Genomic DNA, 20,908 nt, shown 5'->3' with positions numbered 1-20,908 from the left:
CTTTAAAGTCCTAAATGGAACTTCGTGCTTTTTCCGTTGTGACAGGATATTATGGATCGGTATTGTTGAAGGGTCGTCTTATGTAAAGATCCATGAGGAAGGATTTTGGGCAGTAATATCAATCATGTCTCCTTGAATAGGAGAAGTCAGTTCTGTATCAGCCTCTCCATTCAAAGCAGGCAGGGAGTGGTACGCTCTTATGTGTAGGTTATTATACACTTAGGGAGCCCCACCCACTCCAAAAGTCATCTCCCGTATTAGACTATACCTATCGATCTATTCGATAGAGAAGGCTATGTTAGATTCAGTTGAAGTAGACATTTATGAGAGTTCTGAGGCCCTTTTTTATATCCTTCAGATGATTAATTTAGTAACTTTTTATTTTTCATAGTACAATAAATTTTTTTGATGGTTATTTTTGACGATGATTGTAATTATGTATTAGGTTAGTTATTTACCTGAAGAAAAGATCAGATTGCAGATATCGAAACGTAATGTTACTGTTTCCTTCATAATATTTTTTTATTAAGATTATGTGTAGGTATAGTTTTTTGATAAGTGTATTTGTAAGTGCTAAGTTATATTTATTTGTTCTTTTGATTGATACTTTCTGCTACTTTAAAGTTACATATAAACATGTTATTAACGAATATATCTTAAAGGAATTAAAAACAAATATTTATTCTTCTATCCCTGTAACCACAATTTACTAAGATTTGCGGTTAGATATCTGCCACTCCTGGACATCCATAAGATTGCCCAGATTTAAGTGATACATTGGTTTTTTTTTTGTGGAAGTGAACCTTCCTGGGGTAAAGAGGTATAACTTATACGATGAAAATTGTCAGAATCGGATGAAGGAGATTCAAGGTTTGATCAATGAAATTTTTAATAGCCACTACTTTTTTATCCAAATCATCTTTAATCCACGGCTTCACAGTCTTCAGCGTTAGACGCATGTAGCAGAACTAGTTTGATTTACGACTAAGATTGATCAATAATATTTTATTGTGTTAAAACAGTTTGACGTATACTAGTTATTAGTTACACTAAATATAGTTTCTCTACATAAAGGTAAAAACTTGCCCAATATTGTACTATTTTATTGTATTATTCCATTTGCCGAAGTATATTACATTCGGTAACACCATTTGAAACTGTCCGCGTTGTTTCTCACACAATCTCGTGACAAAACGTACTTTAACAGTTGTTGGGAACAGAACGTCTCGAGTCATTAGAGCGAGAAAGCAAACAACAAGTGACCTTCCGCTGCCCCCTCTCTTGGTGTACAAGTGTACTGTAGTACGTGTCATTTGTTAGAAGCAGCGGCGTACGTTCAGGACTTGGGACTTCAGGAAGGGGTGACACGGAAAGTGTTCAAATGACCCGATGGAGGCTGGGAGCAACAGGTAGGTTTTAATGTTCTTTAATTCTCTTATCTTATCAATATTAACCGTTATTATTTCTGTTAGATAAATATTGGTTTAACAAACACTTATCGTTAAAACAAACACTAACTTCCTTAAACAATTGACGTTTTGTTTTAAAGCAATAGTTTCTACCACAAAACTATTCAAATGCTGTTAAACCTACAATGTCTTACATCACGTACTTTTGATGAGTATTGTGTTTAAACATTTAATGTCCCTGTCTCCCTTTAATAACATTTATGGCTATTATTATGAATGGAATTTTTATTACTAACGGTAAATCTTTCAGTTAATGGCATTAAAAAACCAATAATAATTTCCTGTGAAACACTCAATAACTTTCTTATACCCGATAAAGTTAAATGTTAAATGACGGTTATACATATATAACATTCCATTTGTAATGATAATAATAATAAATGGATATATAAACACTATCATATACATCTAGTTCTAAAGTTGTCAGAAGTTTACGGAAGGACAGTACTTGTGCAGTTACAGCACTATTTCAGTTGTGTCCTTGACTTTTAACTATCTTAACAAAGAAATGATAAATATATATTAGGGAAATATATAACTACTAGCTGTTACCCGCGGCTTCGCACGCAATTTTTAGAACCGAAGTCCTTATAAAAGCCAATTATGATATAATATGATTGGAGTCCTACAAACATTTTAAAACCTAAGTAGGCATACATCAGGTAGATATTATTAAGTTCATGGTAAATAGTATCAGAGTTTAACTTAATTATTATATCATTTTTGGCACGTGTAGGAGCATTTCTGTTTCTAATTAATTATATAAATAACGTCACAGCTGAATCTGCCTTGTAACCCCGATCAAGAAAACACAAATCTCGGATCACACAGGTCTCGGAAACTTACTTTGGTCAAAAAGCGTATATTTCCAGTCCTTGTCATATATTTCAATTTCAGGTCTAAGATATTTCCAGTAGTGTAGTAAAGTTTGCCTTGTTGTTCTGACGATGAAAAAATATATATTTTTACATAGGACCGAGATGCCTACTTCGGTTAAAAAGTGCCTACCGTTTAAATTTACTTACCTATTATGTCACAGGTTAGCTTGCCATATTGCCTCGATTAAAATAATATATACGTTCGATTATATAGTTCTCGGAAATCTATTTTGGTCAAAATCTTGTTGGCATAGTTGAGTTTGCTAGGACTGAAAAGCCTATTACGACCTAGGGGGAAGTCCTACCTACTTCTTTGTACTTCCGGTATAAGGGGGAAATCCTTATCAAGGTTATGCAACATTCCAAAATAATCGTTATTAAATTTTTACGTTACACTTTTATTGGATTGCAGCCAGGGAAAGAATTAATCGTTAAGGTATGTTAGTATTCATTTCTCTGTTTTTCCGTAAGCCATTATTAAAATGTAATATGATAATGTCAAGGAAGCCCACCAGTTTAAAGTAACTTATGTGAAAGCATTCATAACTTAGTTTTATAACAGTATTTAATGCATTAGATGATTTTAATTCGTCACTGGCGCAATCTGGAGTAAAATTTATATATTAATGTTTTATTTATTATCTGCATTACACTACCGGTCAAGCACTGTTTACTTATTATTTTGGTGCCAGTTAATTTGAATTATGAAAAGTTATTACGTTTCGTTCTTATCATAACATTCGAATGTAAACAAACTAATTTTTCAATTTGAATTCGACTTTATTCGGTAAAATGAATGTGTTATGGGTGGTAAAAAGCACTCTAGGTGTTAATTCAGAAAAAAAGCTATACCTTTTCCAAATTTCAGCACAATCCGTAAAGCAGTTTCAGCGTGATTCGAGGACAAATCTCCAAACATCTAAACATACAAACATCCAAATATCTAAACATTCAAACTTTCGCATTTATAATATTATTGGGATAAATCGAGCAACTGATTAAAAAAAGTATAATATGCGAAAAGTATAACGTACAACTTCACGGTTGAGATTAACAAAAAATATAAAAATTAGTTGAATTACTTATAGCATGCTGTAATTTAATACAGATGTACCTATTAATATTTTTAACTGCTTGCATTATTTTATACAAGTGAAATAAGAGATAAATATTTACCCGTTTTTGCTCTGTTTCAAACATGACCATAAGTAGATGAGTTTTTTTTATTGCATGCATGACTATTTACTTCCTTTAGATACATTAAAATAAATTGTATCCTCTTGAAGAATTAGTGTAAAGCGTCATATCCTAATACATTTAAAAATTATAACGACTTCAATATACTTAATGACTATGTAGTTGTTTTAAATACAGCTTAATCAAACCTGCCAAATCAAACGACTCTTTAAACTGAACTCACTGTTGATTATTAAATAAGCTATATATATAATCTGTACTTATGAAAGATCTATAAGATATATGAAATTTGGATGATGATAGCAGACATGTTTTTTCATCAGTTGGACAATGTGAGCCGCTAGCATATAGACTCTTGTGTACAGTTGCTACTTAAAACATATCACTATGAAACTCAAGAGGCACTCCGCTTTCTGCCAGAGTGTCAATGACATGCAGGTCGTAGACTGTGTTGCTTAACATATTAGTCTCACGGCGTGTCATATTAGTCAACAGAGACTCCACTTAATACCAAGTTGACAATGACATGCAGGTCGTAGAATTTGTTGCTTAATATATTAGACTCACGGCGTCTCTTATCATTCAAAATGGACTCCACTTAATGACAAGTTGACAACGACAAGCAGGTCGTAGACTTTGTTGCTTAACATATTAGTCTCACGGCGTCTCTTATCAGTCAACAGAGACCATATTAGTCTCAAGGCGGCTTCTCTTATCAGTCAACAGGGACTCCACTTTCTGTTAGAGTGTCAATGACATGCAGATCGTAGTCTTTGTTGCTTACCATATTAGTCTCAAGGCGGCATCTCTTATCCGTCACCAAGGACTACACTTAATGCCAAGTTGACTATGACATGCAGGTCTTAGACTTCGTTACTTACCATTTTAGTCTCATGGCGTCTCTTATCAGTCAACAGTTACTTCAGTGTCGTAAAGCCATGTTACTAAAGCCTGTTAATTAAAAGTTTTCAGCGTTAATTCCTAGTAATGAATACCTTAAAAATTATATCTGTACTAACCTAGGTTGCATTTAAAATTTCCATGACTCTCCCAGAAGACTGTTGGCCCAATGTAAGTTTTTTATCGTTATTGCATAAGACAGTATTTAAGATAGCCGTAAATATCCAGCAAAGTTTGTAATTTGTATTTGCTGTCTTAAAAAATATTAAGGCGTATGACAGAGCAAGTGTCAACTACCTTCCAATCTACCTGAAATTCCAGTCGCAGGGTGGAATTCGTAATATCGGATTACAAAAGCACATGGATATCTCCTGACAATCCTGCTAATTGCATGCTAATTACGTAACCTATTTCCGTTTCCGATTTCAACTGATATTAAATTTAATCGAAGTTTTTGTTGTAAATTTATTAACATGTGATTAAACCTTTCTCCTTTGCGTGTTACGCCAGTATCTGAAATTTCTTTTAATGTTACAAGAGAATCAAATTTTCTAATACTGTATTTGTTAAACTAAAATTATTATTTATATTTGGTAATACTGACTCAATACCATAACATAAATGTTAATTTTACGGAAACAATAGTACAAAATCTGTTTGTACTGTAGCAGCGAAAGAAATTTCAGATACCTATGAGTTCTGTTGACGATTGTCTGGAATGAGGTTTTAATCTGTCCGAATAACCTATATTATTAAAAGTATTTCTTGATACTTTACGGTTATTTGAAGTATCAAAAATATCATAAAAAAGTATTATTATATACATATATTTGGTCATCAACTGTTGGTTTTAGTATACTCTACTAACCGAGATCAGCTTATTTCTTTATGATAGTGTATACTCTTGCAATGCAAATATATTGGTATAGGCACTATCACATTTTCATTGTTTTATATTTAGACACTACATCATTATTTATGGTTTGTATCAAACCAAGTATAATTAGATTGAATATCTACTTAGTTCTGGTAATTTGTATTCCTTTAAATACTGTTCCTCAGTTTCAAACAATTTCATTTTATTCGTATTTTATTCGTAAGTAATTTTTATTTTCATGAATAAAATCAAACTATTTTTCTTATATAATTAAAACATCCTCATGCAATAATGAAAATTTAATACAGTATACCATTAAATATCTTTGGTCATATTTTTGATTGTATTAGTTACCAGGAGATCAATTATTCACATGGACGAGATATGCTGAGGTCCGAGGGATTAATTAAACTAATTCTGAGGTACAACCTAGGGCTGAGCCACACAGCTTTGATTGTTAATGTAAAAATATCTGTTACTGAGACTCTCACTCTACAGAGGGAAGACTAACCCTCAATGTTTCGTGTGTTAATCTATATTGTATTGGAAGAGTTATCTATTGAGTAACTACTACAAACAAAGGTCTTACTAACGTGTCAGGCTGTGGCCATGGTAATAAAAACAAATAACGATACGATAGTTGAATCTTATATGAAATGAATCTGATACCGCAGATAAGTCAACCAACCGCATATACGCAGATATATGACCGCAAATCAGAAAGGCGATACAAGGACAACATATATTGCAACATCGATGAGCATGTGAGGAAGAAAAATAGACGAACTTCGATATAGTTTCTTAATATTTAGACTTATAACTGTTAGTTTTAGTACTATTTCTCCAACTTTTTATCTCATCATCAGACAAATTAGATTCGTGATTGTAAATCTATCAGTTAAATATTGCACTACCAAGCGGTGCAGGGTCAAATAATGTTACATACACCACAGAGTGCTCGTGTGACTATTGGTAACGATCGTGTATATGTGTACACTACTCTATCAATAACACACAATGTCAATACCTTTGACTACCAAATTATGTAACATGTAATGTACGCACATGCAGCACAGAGTGCTCGTGTGACTATTGGTAACGATCGTGTATATGTGTACACTACTCTATCAATAACACACAATGTTAATACCTTTGGCTACCAAATTATGTAACATGTAATGTACGCACATACAGCACAGAGTGCTCGTGTGACTATTGGTAACGATCGTGTATATGTGTACACTACTCTATCAATAACACACAATGTTAATACCTTTGACTACCAAATTATGTAACATGTAATGTACGCACATACAGCACAGAGTGCTCGTGTGACCATTGGTAACGATCGTGTATATGTGTACACTACTCTATCAATAACACACAATGTTAATACCTTTGACTACCAAATTATGTAACATGTAATGTACGCACATACAGCACAGAGTGCTCGTGTGACTATTGGTAACGATCGTGTATATGTGTACACTACTCTATCAATAACACACAATGTTAATACCTTTGACAACCAAATTATGTAACATGTAATGTACGCACATACAGCACAGAGTGCTCGTGTGACCATTGGTAACGATCGTGTATATGTGTACACTACTCTATCAATAGTACACAATGTTAATACTTTGACTACCAAATTATGTAATATCTAATGTACCCAAATACACCACAGAGTACTCCTATACTATTAGAATTGAAGTGTTAAATATTAATATAATTATACTTGTGTGTGTTCTATTGGAATACCTAAATTCTCCATCAGCTATAAAGAATTGGGAATGATAAAACAAAGACAGTGGAAACATAAATCCGGAATTAGTCTGCTTTGGGTATCGGGATGACATATTTATAGAGATAAATGTTTATATTGCTATATTAAACTGTAACTATTTATAAAACGTCTATTCATACAAAAGTTTGAACAGGAAAAACACCTTGAATGCCTAATGCAATGTTAAATCATCACTTGAAGATAACAAGCTATTTCGAATGAAGTTTTTAAAATATGTTTCCTTATTAAAGCGGTAGGCTTAAATTGTAGATAAAAAATAACACATACAGCCAACTTCGATCAAGAAAAGAATAATTTGGATTCTGCGCTGACTAAAACTATAATTATAATATACTCTATAAAGATTATGTTATATATACAAAAGCCAAACTTTTTACGTAATATTTTCTTTATCGGATTGTTATATTTTTAACGCTCTCACAACAATCTTCAACATATGGGAACAGCGTTATAAAACTGTATAAATAATGCTGCCTTATTTTATCTACTCCTTATTTCATTCTCCTCTCGTTGTGGGATTCAGCAATTGTTTATATTTCAAAATACATTTTAGTCTTGGTCCTTTAGCTTAAGTTTCTGAAAAGTTGAAAACATTGTAAGTAATTTTATTGCTTCACTAGAAATTATAAAAGTGTTCATGGAAATATTTAGGAGCATTTTGTAATCTACCCATCTCCCCTATGAGAAAAAAGTCTTTTTACAAGAATAATTAACTTAATAGGTATATTGTATTAAAATTGTGCTATTTCAATAAATTAAATATTTGAGGAAGAATAATTACAATTATATTTACTTAAGTCATGAATATTTTAACCACTGAAGCTATATATCATGCACATGCTTCAAGAAAGTCATGTTTAATATTCAGTAGATGTTATTTCGATCAGGTCAACATATTGCTTTAATTTACTACTTTAAACTACTTTTATTTCCCCGATGGTGGATACCTGTATCCAATCAATCTGTGGAAGTTGTATTGATTCCGATAGAAAGTTCATACTTCCCATTGTGAGAGTCTAGTGAATTAAACCGGGTCAGTATTGTAAGTAGGACTTAACAGTGCCCTTCTCATCTTTCATTTCCTTCCCATCTCTTAGTCCCTTCTCCTTTGTGTTATCGTTTGTAGCATGTGATTGTGAAACGAAATACAATATGATATATGCTGTTTGAATTCAAAACAAAAGAAAGTTTTCACCTGCTCGTAAAAAGTAAACCAATAATTAGTTCATAACAGTAGTTATGATAATTATCACCTTGTAATGAAACGAAGGTAAAACGTTTCGTTCCGAATGTCCCAAATGATAAAAACAATGTCATTTGGTAGACAACAGTACGAACTGGGTTAACGAGGAAAACAATAGCCCACGGTCTGTTATCTGTGACGTGGTGGGCTTGTGAGGGACGGCGTCATACTGGCTGGATAGGAAGCGAGAGCAGAGAACGACCTCTCCCCCCCACCCTATCACGACCTGATCCAAGACCACGACCGCGGGCACCAAACCGCGTTGAGACGCTAGGCAGACCCACGCGACCGTGGCGAGGAACTAGAGTCAAGGCTCTAGGCAGTCTGTGCTGGGACGTGCCACGTGATGGCGGTTGTGATGGAGCCCGTACACTTGAGGTAGGCAATCAGCTGTTAGTCAGGTGATATTGGAATCTTATCTCATCCCGATGTTTGTTCAGCTGACTTCATTGCCGTTTTATGTCCGTCGCAGATTGCCATTTCACCGACCTCCAATCGCGTTTTCGTTTGGAGTATCTTACTAGAGTATTGTTTTCTTGTTTTGAGTGGTGTGTGGTCCTTCATACTGTGTACTAAATATTGTTTATCTTTTTTTTTAAAAAAAGCCACTAATTGTAAGTACCACAAACGAATTACTGACAGCTGTATTTCAACAGTAGACTTAAATTAAACGATGTTATTTTCAGATAGCATATAAGTATTTACGAATAATAATTATATTTCATAACGTATTCATCTATTGCATAATTCGATCAGGTTTGGTACGGTAATTTAATGGGAAGCTTTATATGTGAAGTAAAAGGAAAAATTTAACTATAGGCGTTTTATTTATTAAGCCATATTATGCTAATGAGTGACTAATCTGTGCATTAATTAGGTGCATCATGATTTCATCAACATTTTAAATTGGTAACTGTACATTAGTTTTCAAACACTAGAAATTTACTAAGAATTATTGAAAGAACTGCCCTTGTGCTAATTATTAGCGATAATTTTAATAAAAACTATATTCGGTGAATGTTTTTATATTAAGTTAACCTTGGTTTTCATAACGTATGCAAATTTTACTGGATTGCATACTGAAGGGCTAAATCGTCTAATGTTGGAATTAAAAAAAAAAATTGTCCATTTTGCGATTGGAATATGAAACAAAACGAAAGTTAGGTGTTTACTTTTTTCATTTTCAAAATACTCGGAGAAATTGGAATTTAGAAATTTAGTTCGGTAGAGTACTTTGTTTTTTAACGTTACCTTAATTTTCGCATATACGACGGCATAACGTAAATCTTTTCATGGAAAAAACTTAACATCTTATCTAAAATATGTCATCAAGTCATTAAATGTGCGAGATAAGATAGAGTGCCACATGTGAGTAACACGTTACATCATTCATATCTTGTGCCAGATGATCTTATGGCAATGTAATACCACTTGAGAATTGTATCTTTGGAGATATCAAGAATAAATATAAAGATTAAAATATTTACCTCATTTACGTAGCTGAAATGTTAGCATTTAAACTGTATTTCTTACAAAAACTTAAAAAAATTCACTTTTTGGAAAGTCGAGATAATTAGAAGGCCTCTGCTGAGAGATCATTCCTACAGATTCCATACCTGAAAAGTACGTCACATGAGGTGAAAGACCTGTAAACGATCCATGAGAGAGCGAGGTAGAATCTCCTATGTGAATGACCTCCCTCAGGATGTCGGAAGCGAATGCCGCTACCTCAAACACAATAGAGTTAGATGTCAAGGACACGATAGCTTGGGTCGAGGCCGAGACTTGATTGCTCCGTTGCCAGAAAGTTGTTGTTTCATTTATGCCAACAAAGGAACAATTTGTATGTTCCATTGTTGGCTCTTTTGCAAGACAAAAGGCACTCTACTATTGTTTCATATTGAATGGTTAAACGTTGCAGTGATGCAAGCCTTCACCGCTTTGGCTATTGTCTTTTTATATTACCGGAGTCAAGAAAAGAATTCATGCAGATTTTATGGTCTATATCAACCAAACTAGTTTCAACTACTACCATTACAAAAAAAAATTATAAAAAAGTAAAATACAAATCATAGGCTATAGTTTTACTATGAATTCAAGCCATAACAAAGTTTTGTAAGGTTTCAGTCCGGATAATTATTGTACAGTGCATAATGATAACAAATTCAAATATTGTTATAAAGTGTTTGTCTGACGTCTCTGACGTTAAAAAAGCTAAAAAAGATAGGGAACTCAAAATGAGATATTTTTAACCGTTCTCAGAATTATGAAAAACAGTTAATATACAAAAAAGCATGTTAACATTTCCTTACAATGAAATGGAATAATAACAATATAAGTTTATATACTGAAATAATGCTCTATTCGTTGTTTCTTTTCTTCAACCCTGCATGTCTGTGACTGCTATACATTTGTACAAAGTTCTCATTGTATTCATATCAAGATAATATACTTTCTATGAAATAATATGTATATATACACATACATATTGTTTGATAGATCTTGATACAGGCATACAATGCTGTAACTTTGTTCAAATATATAGCATTCACAGATATGCAGGGTCGAAGAAAAGATACTAGGATTAGACTATTCTTTTAGTATTGATATGATATTTTTCTATGTATATATATATATATATATATATATATATATATATATATATATATAATTTCAATATACATTGAATCGCAAAAAGTACTTGCTTAGTGGTAGCACATTCACCCGGCAAGTGAGAGATCCGGGTTCGAGTCCCGGCGGAGCAAGTACTTTATGCGATTCAATGTATATTGAAATTAAATAAGGCTATTGCCATTTATACAAATTTAATGTATATATATATATATATAATATATATATATATATATATATATGTGCATAGAAAATTAATATAACGAGTATAACATCGAAATTTGAAGGAAGATAGCCCCTTTTGGGAGAGTTTATAAATTTTTGCCATGGAGTATTGTTTTAAAATTCTCCAACTGTTTTGGGAATTAGTAACTAAAACCCATGGTGACCTGTTTAGCATATTTAGAATATCTCACTAATGTATAGAATATACAGAATGTGCCTTGCCAAATAGTACAATTTTAGACTGATTTTATGGTTGAAATAATAGTATCATATTTTATTCTATAACCTATACTAATATGCACAAATGTTATGGTAGAAACAGCCATTATACAACAAGTTAACTTTCAATATTAGGTACGTACCTCACATAAGTTTTATGAATCTAGTAATCCTTTCTAATGAATTGGTTCTGCCACTTTCCAGAAGCAAATATGTGTTCATTGAAAGATTTCCTAGATTTCCAAAATAAACCCACAATCTTTGATAGACAAGAATATATCTGATTTGTGGTAATCCTTGCAATGATAACTTAAGCAGTTTTGACATTATACTGAGATCAATTATGGGCTCTGAGCCGATCGTGCGCTAAAGTGTTGTGTACCACAAAAGTAATATCTTATTACCATGAGTTTTGTATCATCTCGGTATCAAGAAAGTGGGAATCCGTAACGTATACTAACCTGCTGCATACTGGAAATCAAAGACTCACTATCCTTTTGTTGCACATACTGGTTTTTGAAGGCATTTGAATTATTTGGAAAATTTCCTCACTCAGGGGTCAAAGGAGAACAGATTCCACCCGAATTGTTACAAGTTGTTGTAAGAAAGGTTAGGTGTGGCAAGACTTACAATTGGTTGTTGAGGGGATAATTACTTGTTTAGGTGACTAAAACAATATTGTATTTCTGACAGCCCGAACGATAGTCTAGATTAACTTGTCAGCTAGGATAGTAAAATTTCAGTGCGCATGCAAGGTTTTGCATTGTTATGTAGGAAAACACCATGTATTTTCTCTAAGAGTTTTATTTCAATTTTAAGGTTTCGTTTAAACATAGTTATATATGAATTACGCAATATTAAATTTAAAAAAATAAAAACATACTAATGTGAGAAAATATTTGTTAGACTTCGTGATCATTCACATGGCTTTGTATTACACATTTAAACTAAATTTGACAGTGTATGAACAGCTGTTGCTGTAATTAAAATTGAACACGCAAACAGACTATTGAACTTAAAAGTAACTAGATGTAGATAAATAGTTATTTCCTATAATACTACCAATTGCAAACTGATCTTACAAACGGGGTACTTTAGTTAAGTTTATATTTTTTAAATATTAAAGGTTCAATAATTAGTTTCAGAGTTACACTTTAATTACAGTAACAGCTGATTTACGTAACAGCTGTTAAAATAATATCAAATTATGTGCCATTTAGTTTGCGTGTGTAACCTTCCATAAAGTACTCTTTTTTAAAGAAACTTTACAAAAGAGATAACTTTGGAAAAAGAGTTATTTAAAAACTTGTTTGTTTTTTATACAGTTTTTATTAAAAAAGTGATTTATGAGATATATCTTAAAAAAAAAATAAACGGCTGCCATTTTGGAAATATTAAAACTAATTAAAAAACATATTTTATGATATAATAACCTCTGACATGGCCTCGTTTACCAAGTTTTGTAATAATCGTAAACATAACATCAAAGTTAATATTATTTTAATTTAAAAAATGGCTTGTAGGTGCCAAACGAAGTGGAAATGGAAAAATTATTCCTAATTTTCGGCTTAGAATCACGTATAGAAATTGAAGTTCATAGCAAGCCCAGGCTTTTTGTAACATCCTCTATATTTTTTCAAACTGAGCTTAATGTAAAGACTAATAGTTCATTTCTATATTATAGCTAAATATATCCCAAGTATGTAAACGTTATATAGATCAGAAGAATCGCTTTGGCTACTATGAAGAATGCATTAAAACAACACTGAAGTGGTTGAAATCGGAGACTGTACTGCTTATTATTGCATTTTTGAATTTTTTATTGCTCTTACAGTAGGACCAAGTTAATTCGTTTCGTAGGGAAATAAACGTGTTTAGATTACCATATCAAGGAATAATACAAAAGGATACAAACAGATTATGGATATTTGCCATCGTTATGTGGAAAAAAAAACATAAACACAACGTTTCATGAGTTGATATTTTCCCTCCTCTTCAGATGAAATAATCAAGGATAGTTTAGTTCATTGAATTATGAACAATTTAAACATAAGTATTAAGTGAAAATGTCAAAAAAGAACAATTTACTAAGTATTTAACAGAAAAACATTACACGATCTATAATTGTTACTTGAAAATTGAACTCAGACGATTGTCAAGGTTTTAGGTTGCACGTTGATTTGTTTGTGACACGTGCATATAATAGCCTGAATTAGCTACATGAGTGGAATTCTGAACTGTAATTAAATGAGGGGGGGCAAATAGTCCAGACCTTGTGCATAGTAAGGCCATTAGAATATTCTTTAGCATTTTGTTTCATTATTGGCTGTAAAACTTTGGCTAATACTGTAACGAGACATCACCGTGAACTTCACAAAGAGAAGACAGTCCAACACTTGAATCAATGCAAAGCAAGGACAGGCGAGTGCACACCCACTCTCAAGGTTATCTTGTGCCCAGCCTTGTCCGTCGCTATGTCTGCTTCTCTGTCGGTGTCTCTTGTCTGCGTGGCGAGTTTCCACTAGCACTTCACAGCCTTTTATTGGACGATCACGTACACAGCCGTTTACGTCATATCCGGCTTGCGTTCTACAACGTATAGTTAATACACTCAGAGTGTACTCAGTAGTTATTTTCATTTTAGTTCATTTTCTATCTTCCCTTTCAAACACTCTTTCTAAACCTACGTTTAATTTACTCGTTTTATACAGAACCGGGACCGAGCTCCCAAAATACCTAGGAGAGAGAGAGGGGCAATTTATTAATTGATATTGAAATGTGTTTGAAAATAAATAGACAATATTAAACTTTATGTATATTATTAAAGGTACGATAGTTAAGGTTTTGTTATTCAACATACTGTAAAACAGTCAAACGTTTAATATAAAATTCTTTTAATAAACTTAAATAAAAATCAAGACCATTTGTGTATATTTGCAAATGTTGATCGACGCGAGGATGCTCATTTTCGGAAAGTTATGATTTTTTTATGTTAAATACTTTTAAGATTGTTTGACGCTTTTACTAATCGCCCATTGATAGATTTTCAAAATTATTTAACATATCGTCCTAATAACAATGTACGTTATAATATATTGAAACACCTGTCTTGTAGTGTTTTACATAATGTTAAAACAACACAAACTTCGTAACCGCATGTGGTCTTAATTATAAAAAACATCGATCTAGATTCTAGACACACAACATCCGTCAGTGTTATAATCTGTACGGAAAACCTTCGTGATTACAACTTGAAAATAGTCTAAATATATTTTATATTAACAACCCCCTCAATCTTGAGCTCATTTTCCTTCTATCACTGTCCACTATTCAAGAGCATATCGATGGTACGATGTTGATTCGGTTTAAGTAAGATACCTTGAATAGAAGTTTGTTTTTTGATAGGTTGAAGGTAATGTTTATATTCCAACTACGTATTCATGCATATTGTTGAAAATAAAGAGCAGGCAAGTCTTGTTGGTAAGACAGCATGGCAAATAAAATCCGTACATAAAAATTATTTTCCCTCACTCGAAATGTGTTTGTCAAGGCGCTTGCACTGTACATTTTGCTGTGGATAATGAGCATTATATAAAAATACGTTGTATGTAAAAAAAATCAGAAATGTTTTATTAACATTTATTAGAAAACAGAAGGAACTGTTACGTATTTATGTTGAAATAATATATTAACCAAAGCTGAACGAATCAATAAACCATAAAAATGGGCCTTTCTAATATTTTAATTTATTCAGTGACTTTGTTATAATCATTAATGGGCTCCGTAACTAATTTAACACAGATTTCACGGTCATAATAAAGTTAGTCTACGATATCTAATTGTAAATGGTTACACTAAGGAGACTATTTAATCGCTTATTAAATTGACTTATTACACTGTTTATTAAGCGTTTCTGATATATGTTGTGTTTGGCTACATCATGCTATGAACTATTTACAAAAAAAAAAAAAAAAAAAAAAAAAAAAAAAAAAAAAAAAAAAAAAAAAAACTAAACATCCAATTATGAGTGTTAGTACTAATAAGTTACATTTGTATTAACTAATATTTGATATGTAATTATTATAATACAATACCTAATAAAAAGACCTCAAGGTCTTTGCTGATAAGTTATCACTGTATTTTCCTCGTTTTCTGATATTTGTTTTATGTATTAATCTTATCAGTTAGTTGCACAAGTGCCGCTCTTGATGAAATTATTTTACATTTTTCAATAAAATTATGCACTAGTCATAAAACAAGAAATGTTATAATTATACATAAAATTTGATATAATGGTTTTTATTATATTATATATTAAAATCGTTAGTTATATTTTTCTGAATGTTCTGTTCTAGGCTGGATAAGATATAAAACCAATACTATACGGACAATAATTTAATTGTATTACCACTGCAAACCTAAAAAATTCCTAGGGAGAATTTTACCAGATGTTTATTAGATTCAAAACTTCGCTTTTTAAAATAATCTTAACATTCGTAAAATATTGGGTGTAATATTTTAATTAAAAATAGATGCGTTTACCTCAATGAAATTTAGATAATTTGAGATGACATAGTTTAATTTCTATACTTTTTTGTTAATATCCAGTTTTATATTATCTTTAGGAAACCAGCTGAGGGTATGCATGTGTAATCTTTTATTAATATAATTTACCAGATATCCTGATTATCACGTCTTCCTTATTTGTTATTAGAACTGAAGATTCTTCACCATCTTACTTATATATACGTTATTCATAATGTAATACGATTTTAATTTTAAATAATTATAGTTTTTAAGAATATTGTAAATTTATGATATCACTGTAACCAATTTTTTTTTTTTGAGGAATGTCCCTTAAAGATTGTTAAGCTGCTTGTTCAACAATTGCTTTGAATAATAAAGTCACGATAAGACGAATCCACAACGTTTAAAAGTGAATATCTCAAACCATTACACAAATATTTTTGACACACAGTAAAAATAGTAGTGAAATTATGAATATATATATATACTATCTAAACTGTTTGTTTTGACCAATATTGTATCAGATCAACTTTAGTCCATTCGTTAAAATAAACTTCGTATACACTATGAGGTTAGTTTATGACGTTTTATATTTATAGGAATCAAGAATTATGACATGTATTAGTATCGCCTGATCAGTTAAGATTTATCCTAGATGTCTTGTTAGCTGGTATTGTAAGTCCAATTCAGAAATTTTTGAAGAAACTACTTTAGTATACCTTCATTATGTGTTAACCTGTTATTTTTATAATATCAAATGAATCGCATATGAATGTTGAGATTATATCCACTTCATTTTCACTTATTGCTGCGTCTTAAATCAAATGCTGGGTAAGACTTCACTACTGGAATATGGAGTCCATGTCAATTTGAAAATATGGAAGAATTTCGGAAACGAAGAAGCGTAAACACGAACTATTTGCATCGATTCGGGATCAGAGATACCTAAATTACAAAAGAATGTGTTATCTAGACGAACAGAATAAATCCTACCCACCACAACTACGATATGTTACGAGGTTAAGTGATAGAGAGGACTTTATCGTATAGTCCTAACTTAGCCTCTAATAAAGAAATTTTTTATTTCATTTCTTTTATATGTCAAAGTCTAGTATATAAGACGATTTCGTTCTTCATGCATATCTTAAAATATTTAAGTAATCCAGTAAGCGTTGTGTAGATTATCCGACATCTTCTTTGTCCGTCTTACCATCTGCTGGAGAAGAGTGTGGAAGGGGAACATTATAACCCAAAATCTCTTTATAAGAATAAACGCACTTGGATAGAATGAAATATTTTGAATTTTTGCCGTACTTCAATAATACAAACCGATGTTGCAGGTCGTCGCTGTCGATGGAGGACTACCAGAACATGCTAGCCGCCATCGAGGAGACGGCCAAGTGTCCTGTGTGTCTGGATCGGGTGCGGAGTCCCACCACACTCTGCAACAATGGTCACGCCATCTGCCGGCAGTGCAAGCAGCTACAGAAGGTTTGCCCCACCTGCCGTGCTCCGTTCTCGCGGATCAACCCCGTGTTCCTCAACACGCTGATGGAACTGCTGCCGTCCCAGTGCCGCAACTCCTCGCGAGGTTGTGACAAGGTGCTAAGCAGGGAGTCTCTAGCTGACCACGAGCTCCAGTGCCAGTACCGCCTAGAGCGTTGCCGAGTCAGAGGGTGCTCTTGGCACGAAGAGGTCACCCAGCTGCTCACTCATGTGGAAGGAAAGCACCCGGAGTCCTTACTGTCCCCCAACACCACCACCAGAGTCCCTGACTTCATAGTGAGTGACGAAGAATATTCACCATCACTAGTGACTCTGGAAGATTGCTTATTTTGGGTCTACATCACCAATAACTTCTACAAGAAACAGATTCCTGTATTTGTTCAGTGGATACAACGCTCTCCCGAAGTATCACGGTGTACTTGTGACGTCAGAGTTGTGAAGGACCACTTCAGTTTCTGTTACTCTCAACCTGTCACCGCTGTTGAATCGGTGGAACAAACTCTATGTTCCACACTCGCAAAGCAATTTCTTGTCACACCCAACTCGATTTTTCCCAATTTTGTGAGCTCTAAATACGATGTTGAAATCAAATTCAATCTGAGAATTGACTGTGATAAATCGTAACCTCTTCGTGATTTTAATTTATTCCAAAACTGTGTTTTTTAATTTTCTACATTATTTGTGATGTGTTTTGTATTAAAAATAAAAGTTTACCTTATCTTCTTATAATTTTTAAAGAATTTTCCTTGCACTTATCAAAAGTTGCAATAGACACACACACCCGCGCACGGGCGCATGTGTTGCAATAGCAATATAAGTTGTATAGTTCATTGCTTAGTGTTAAATAACGGATCAAACAAACTTGATGGATGAATATAAAATGATCACACAGTCACGAGTAAGCTGTTCCAAAATGCGTGTGAAAGAATATTATCATTTTTTTTATTCGTGTATCAATAGATACAAAATAAGTTTCACCGTAAAATCTAATGTTACCATTACATTAACACACTAGTAACAGATACCATAAACGAAGTCATTCTATGTCCATTCAAGCAAGTAAAGTAAAGTCATTAGTCACATGTGTATAAACTAAATCTGACTACTCATAGAATTACGCTTTTTTGTTTGAACTGTTGATCACTAAAATTGATTGGTTTTATTGCATATATAAATTTCCTTTGTCCAAACACTTATATTTATAGCATGATTCATATCTTGTTTTTTCTCAATTCGGGGTTATTAAAGTTGTCAACCTTCCAGGATCTTCTGTTAGGTATTTTATATTATTATTAATCACTATTTTGAAACTCGATTGATATCCCTATAAATGTAAATTTGAAGTAAGTTGACAGCAGAGATATGGCTTTCTTCAAAATATGTCAAAATGGCCTCTGTTATTCAAAAAATGAAATGAAACAGTCACTTATTGGTTTGGTTACCGAGTGACCGGAAAAAGGCAGGTGCCGGAGTGGTCTCGACCTCCGACACTTTGTGCCCTTGAATGAGGGTGATGTGCGTATGAGTTGACCACCTGTTCAGCCACAATCACTTATTGCTTGTATTATAACTGTTGCAATTACCATGGTTGAATTGAAAATCACAAAGGGCTCTTCAAGCTGAGGCAACCATGTCATTTAATGTCAATAAAATATATTTCGTGTAATATTCAACTTTCCTTATTATTTAAATTGTTATGTGTTATAATTTTTGGTGACTGCACACCTTTAAAAAAGTGCTACAAGTCGAGCCTTTGATTCGGTGAACAATAAACCTCGTCAATATCAAATTATTTGGTTTTATTCCGATAAGCCGATTGGGATTAGCATACAAGTTTTTCAAATTTACTAGCTCACAAAATGACAATGAGAAAATATGAGATAAGGAGGTCTTCTATCACCGTAGACAAAGAGCCGACAGTTGAGTGGATGAGATAACAGGGTATCAGCTCTCGGTGTGACGTCACAGCTCGTGACACCTGAGGATCACCTGCCAGACGATCACCTGTTACAGAGCACCTGTCGTTTATGTACAATGGCACATATTTCACACCTCTCCGCCCACTCCACACCTTGTCTCGAGGTTGGCGAATACTGTAAAATGAGTCAACGTGCGCTTCGTGGATTTCTATTCACGTTTAATCTATAAACAAAATTTAAATACTTTTACGGTTGTTTGCATATCAAAACAAAATGTTTTATGTGAAAGAAACAACCGTTTGTAAGATTATCATGTTCTATCCTATCGTAATACGCAAAACGTGATATTTGTTAATATTTTCACATTCTTCCACACATAGCAATATACTAACTTATTACATTTACACAAATATATATCATATGTACATAATTGATATATAAGTTTTATTCATATTAATATATATATATATATTAAGGATGGTTTGGAACTTAGGTCATTTGCTATAGTAATTTATGTTGATAATGTTTATTGCATGCACATATTCCACCACCTTAAAATCGCATCTGCATAATTATAAATTTTCTTTATTTTTATAACTATTATTATTATGTATATGGTAACAGGCTAAATCGTTTAAGAATTATTATATTCGATTAATTTCTGTTAATTGCAAGTGTATTCTGTGGATGACATAAGTAAAGAGAGTGTTGGTTCTAAATTGAGGTTCTAAATAGATTTCTTATAGAGATTTCTCCAGGCTTTATGTTAACAAAGCGATATCTCAAATCAAAGAAATACACTGGAACAGTGTCGAGTAAATAACCTGCATTCGGGTAAATGCAGGTTATTGATGTCGTTGAAAAATGTATTACTTTAAAATATAAATAAGGTTCTTGAAGAAAATGCTCCAATCGTTTCCAAGAGAGCGACAAAAATAAAATCACTGTGAAGAAACAGTACAATTATTGTAAACCTGACCATATTTAAAAAATAATTGTGAAACAAATATTGGAAAGCAAGAGATGTTAAAGATTGGCAAAACTACAAGCACACTTGAAATTAGATGAATGGACTGGTAAGTAAAGCATACAAGACATCCTTTGCGAAGAATCTGGTTTCTTCTAAAAACTCCCCCGACACTTCTGGAAATGTTAAAAGAATGTGATACAATTTGGTAATAACAATGGAAGTTTTCTATCACTTGATAGAGCGATTGGTAAAATAAATGAGATTTTTCGTTGTAATAGTAATACATCGGTGAAGTCAGTAAAGAAAATGGATTCGTACATGACAAATAAAATCGATAATATAGAGATAGGAATCCAGTTTAAAGCGTTGCGACGAAAAATGGAGTTAAATTAGCAATGAATGAGATAAAATCTACTGTGGTCGGTATCGACGGTATTTCATTAAATATGTTAAAATCTGTGAGTCCTTTTATCCTTGAATCCGTGACCCATTTAATCAATACGTATCTTAAAACTGGGAATTTCCCTAAAAATTAAA

The 20,908-nt window shown here is 32.7% G+C and overlaps 1 protein-coding gene across 2 annotated transcripts; it reads left to right on the top strand.

Moving 5' to 3' along the window:
* Positions 1 to 1,275: 1,275 nt before the first annotated feature.
* Positions 1,276 to 18,211, top strand: LOC124362386 (E3 ubiquitin-protein ligase sina-like). Of its 2 annotated transcripts, none has more exons than XM_046816827.1 (2): positions 1,276 to 1,409; positions 17,317 to 18,211. In XM_046816827.1, exons 1-2 carry the CDS (start codon positions 1,390 to 1,392, stop codon positions 18,104 to 18,106), a joined length of 810 nt encoding a protein of 269 aa, XP_046672783.1. In that variant the 5' UTR covers positions 1,276 to 1,389; the 3' UTR covers positions 18,107 to 18,211. The 2 variants fall into 2 exon arrangements, with proteins under 2 accessions (XP_046672783.1, XP_046672782.1); XM_046816826.1 differs by lacking the exon at positions 1,276 to 1,409 and adding an exon at positions 8,605 to 8,752.
* The last annotated feature ends 2,697 nt before the right edge of the window (positions 18,212 to 20,908 follow it).

This window comes from Homalodisca vitripennis, chromosome 5 (assembly GCF_021130785.1).
Source record: "Homalodisca vitripennis isolate AUS2020 chromosome 5, UT_GWSS_2.1, whole genome shotgun sequence".
NCBI classification, from domain to species: domain Eukaryota; kingdom Metazoa; phylum Arthropoda; class Insecta; order Hemiptera; family Cicadellidae; genus Homalodisca; species Homalodisca vitripennis.
The sequence above is the reverse complement of the archived record's forward strand: the minus strand, read 5'-3'. Positions and strand labels throughout refer to the sequence as shown.

Coding starts and splice junctions, on each gene's coding strand:
- LOC124362386 (XM_046816826.1), top strand. CDS start 8,721: ATGGCGGTTGTGATGGAGCCCGTACACTTGAG. Junction 8,753..17,316: donor ATGGAGCCCGTACACTTGAG/GTAGGCAATCAG, acceptor CCGATGTTGCAG/GTCGTCGCTGTCGATGGAGG.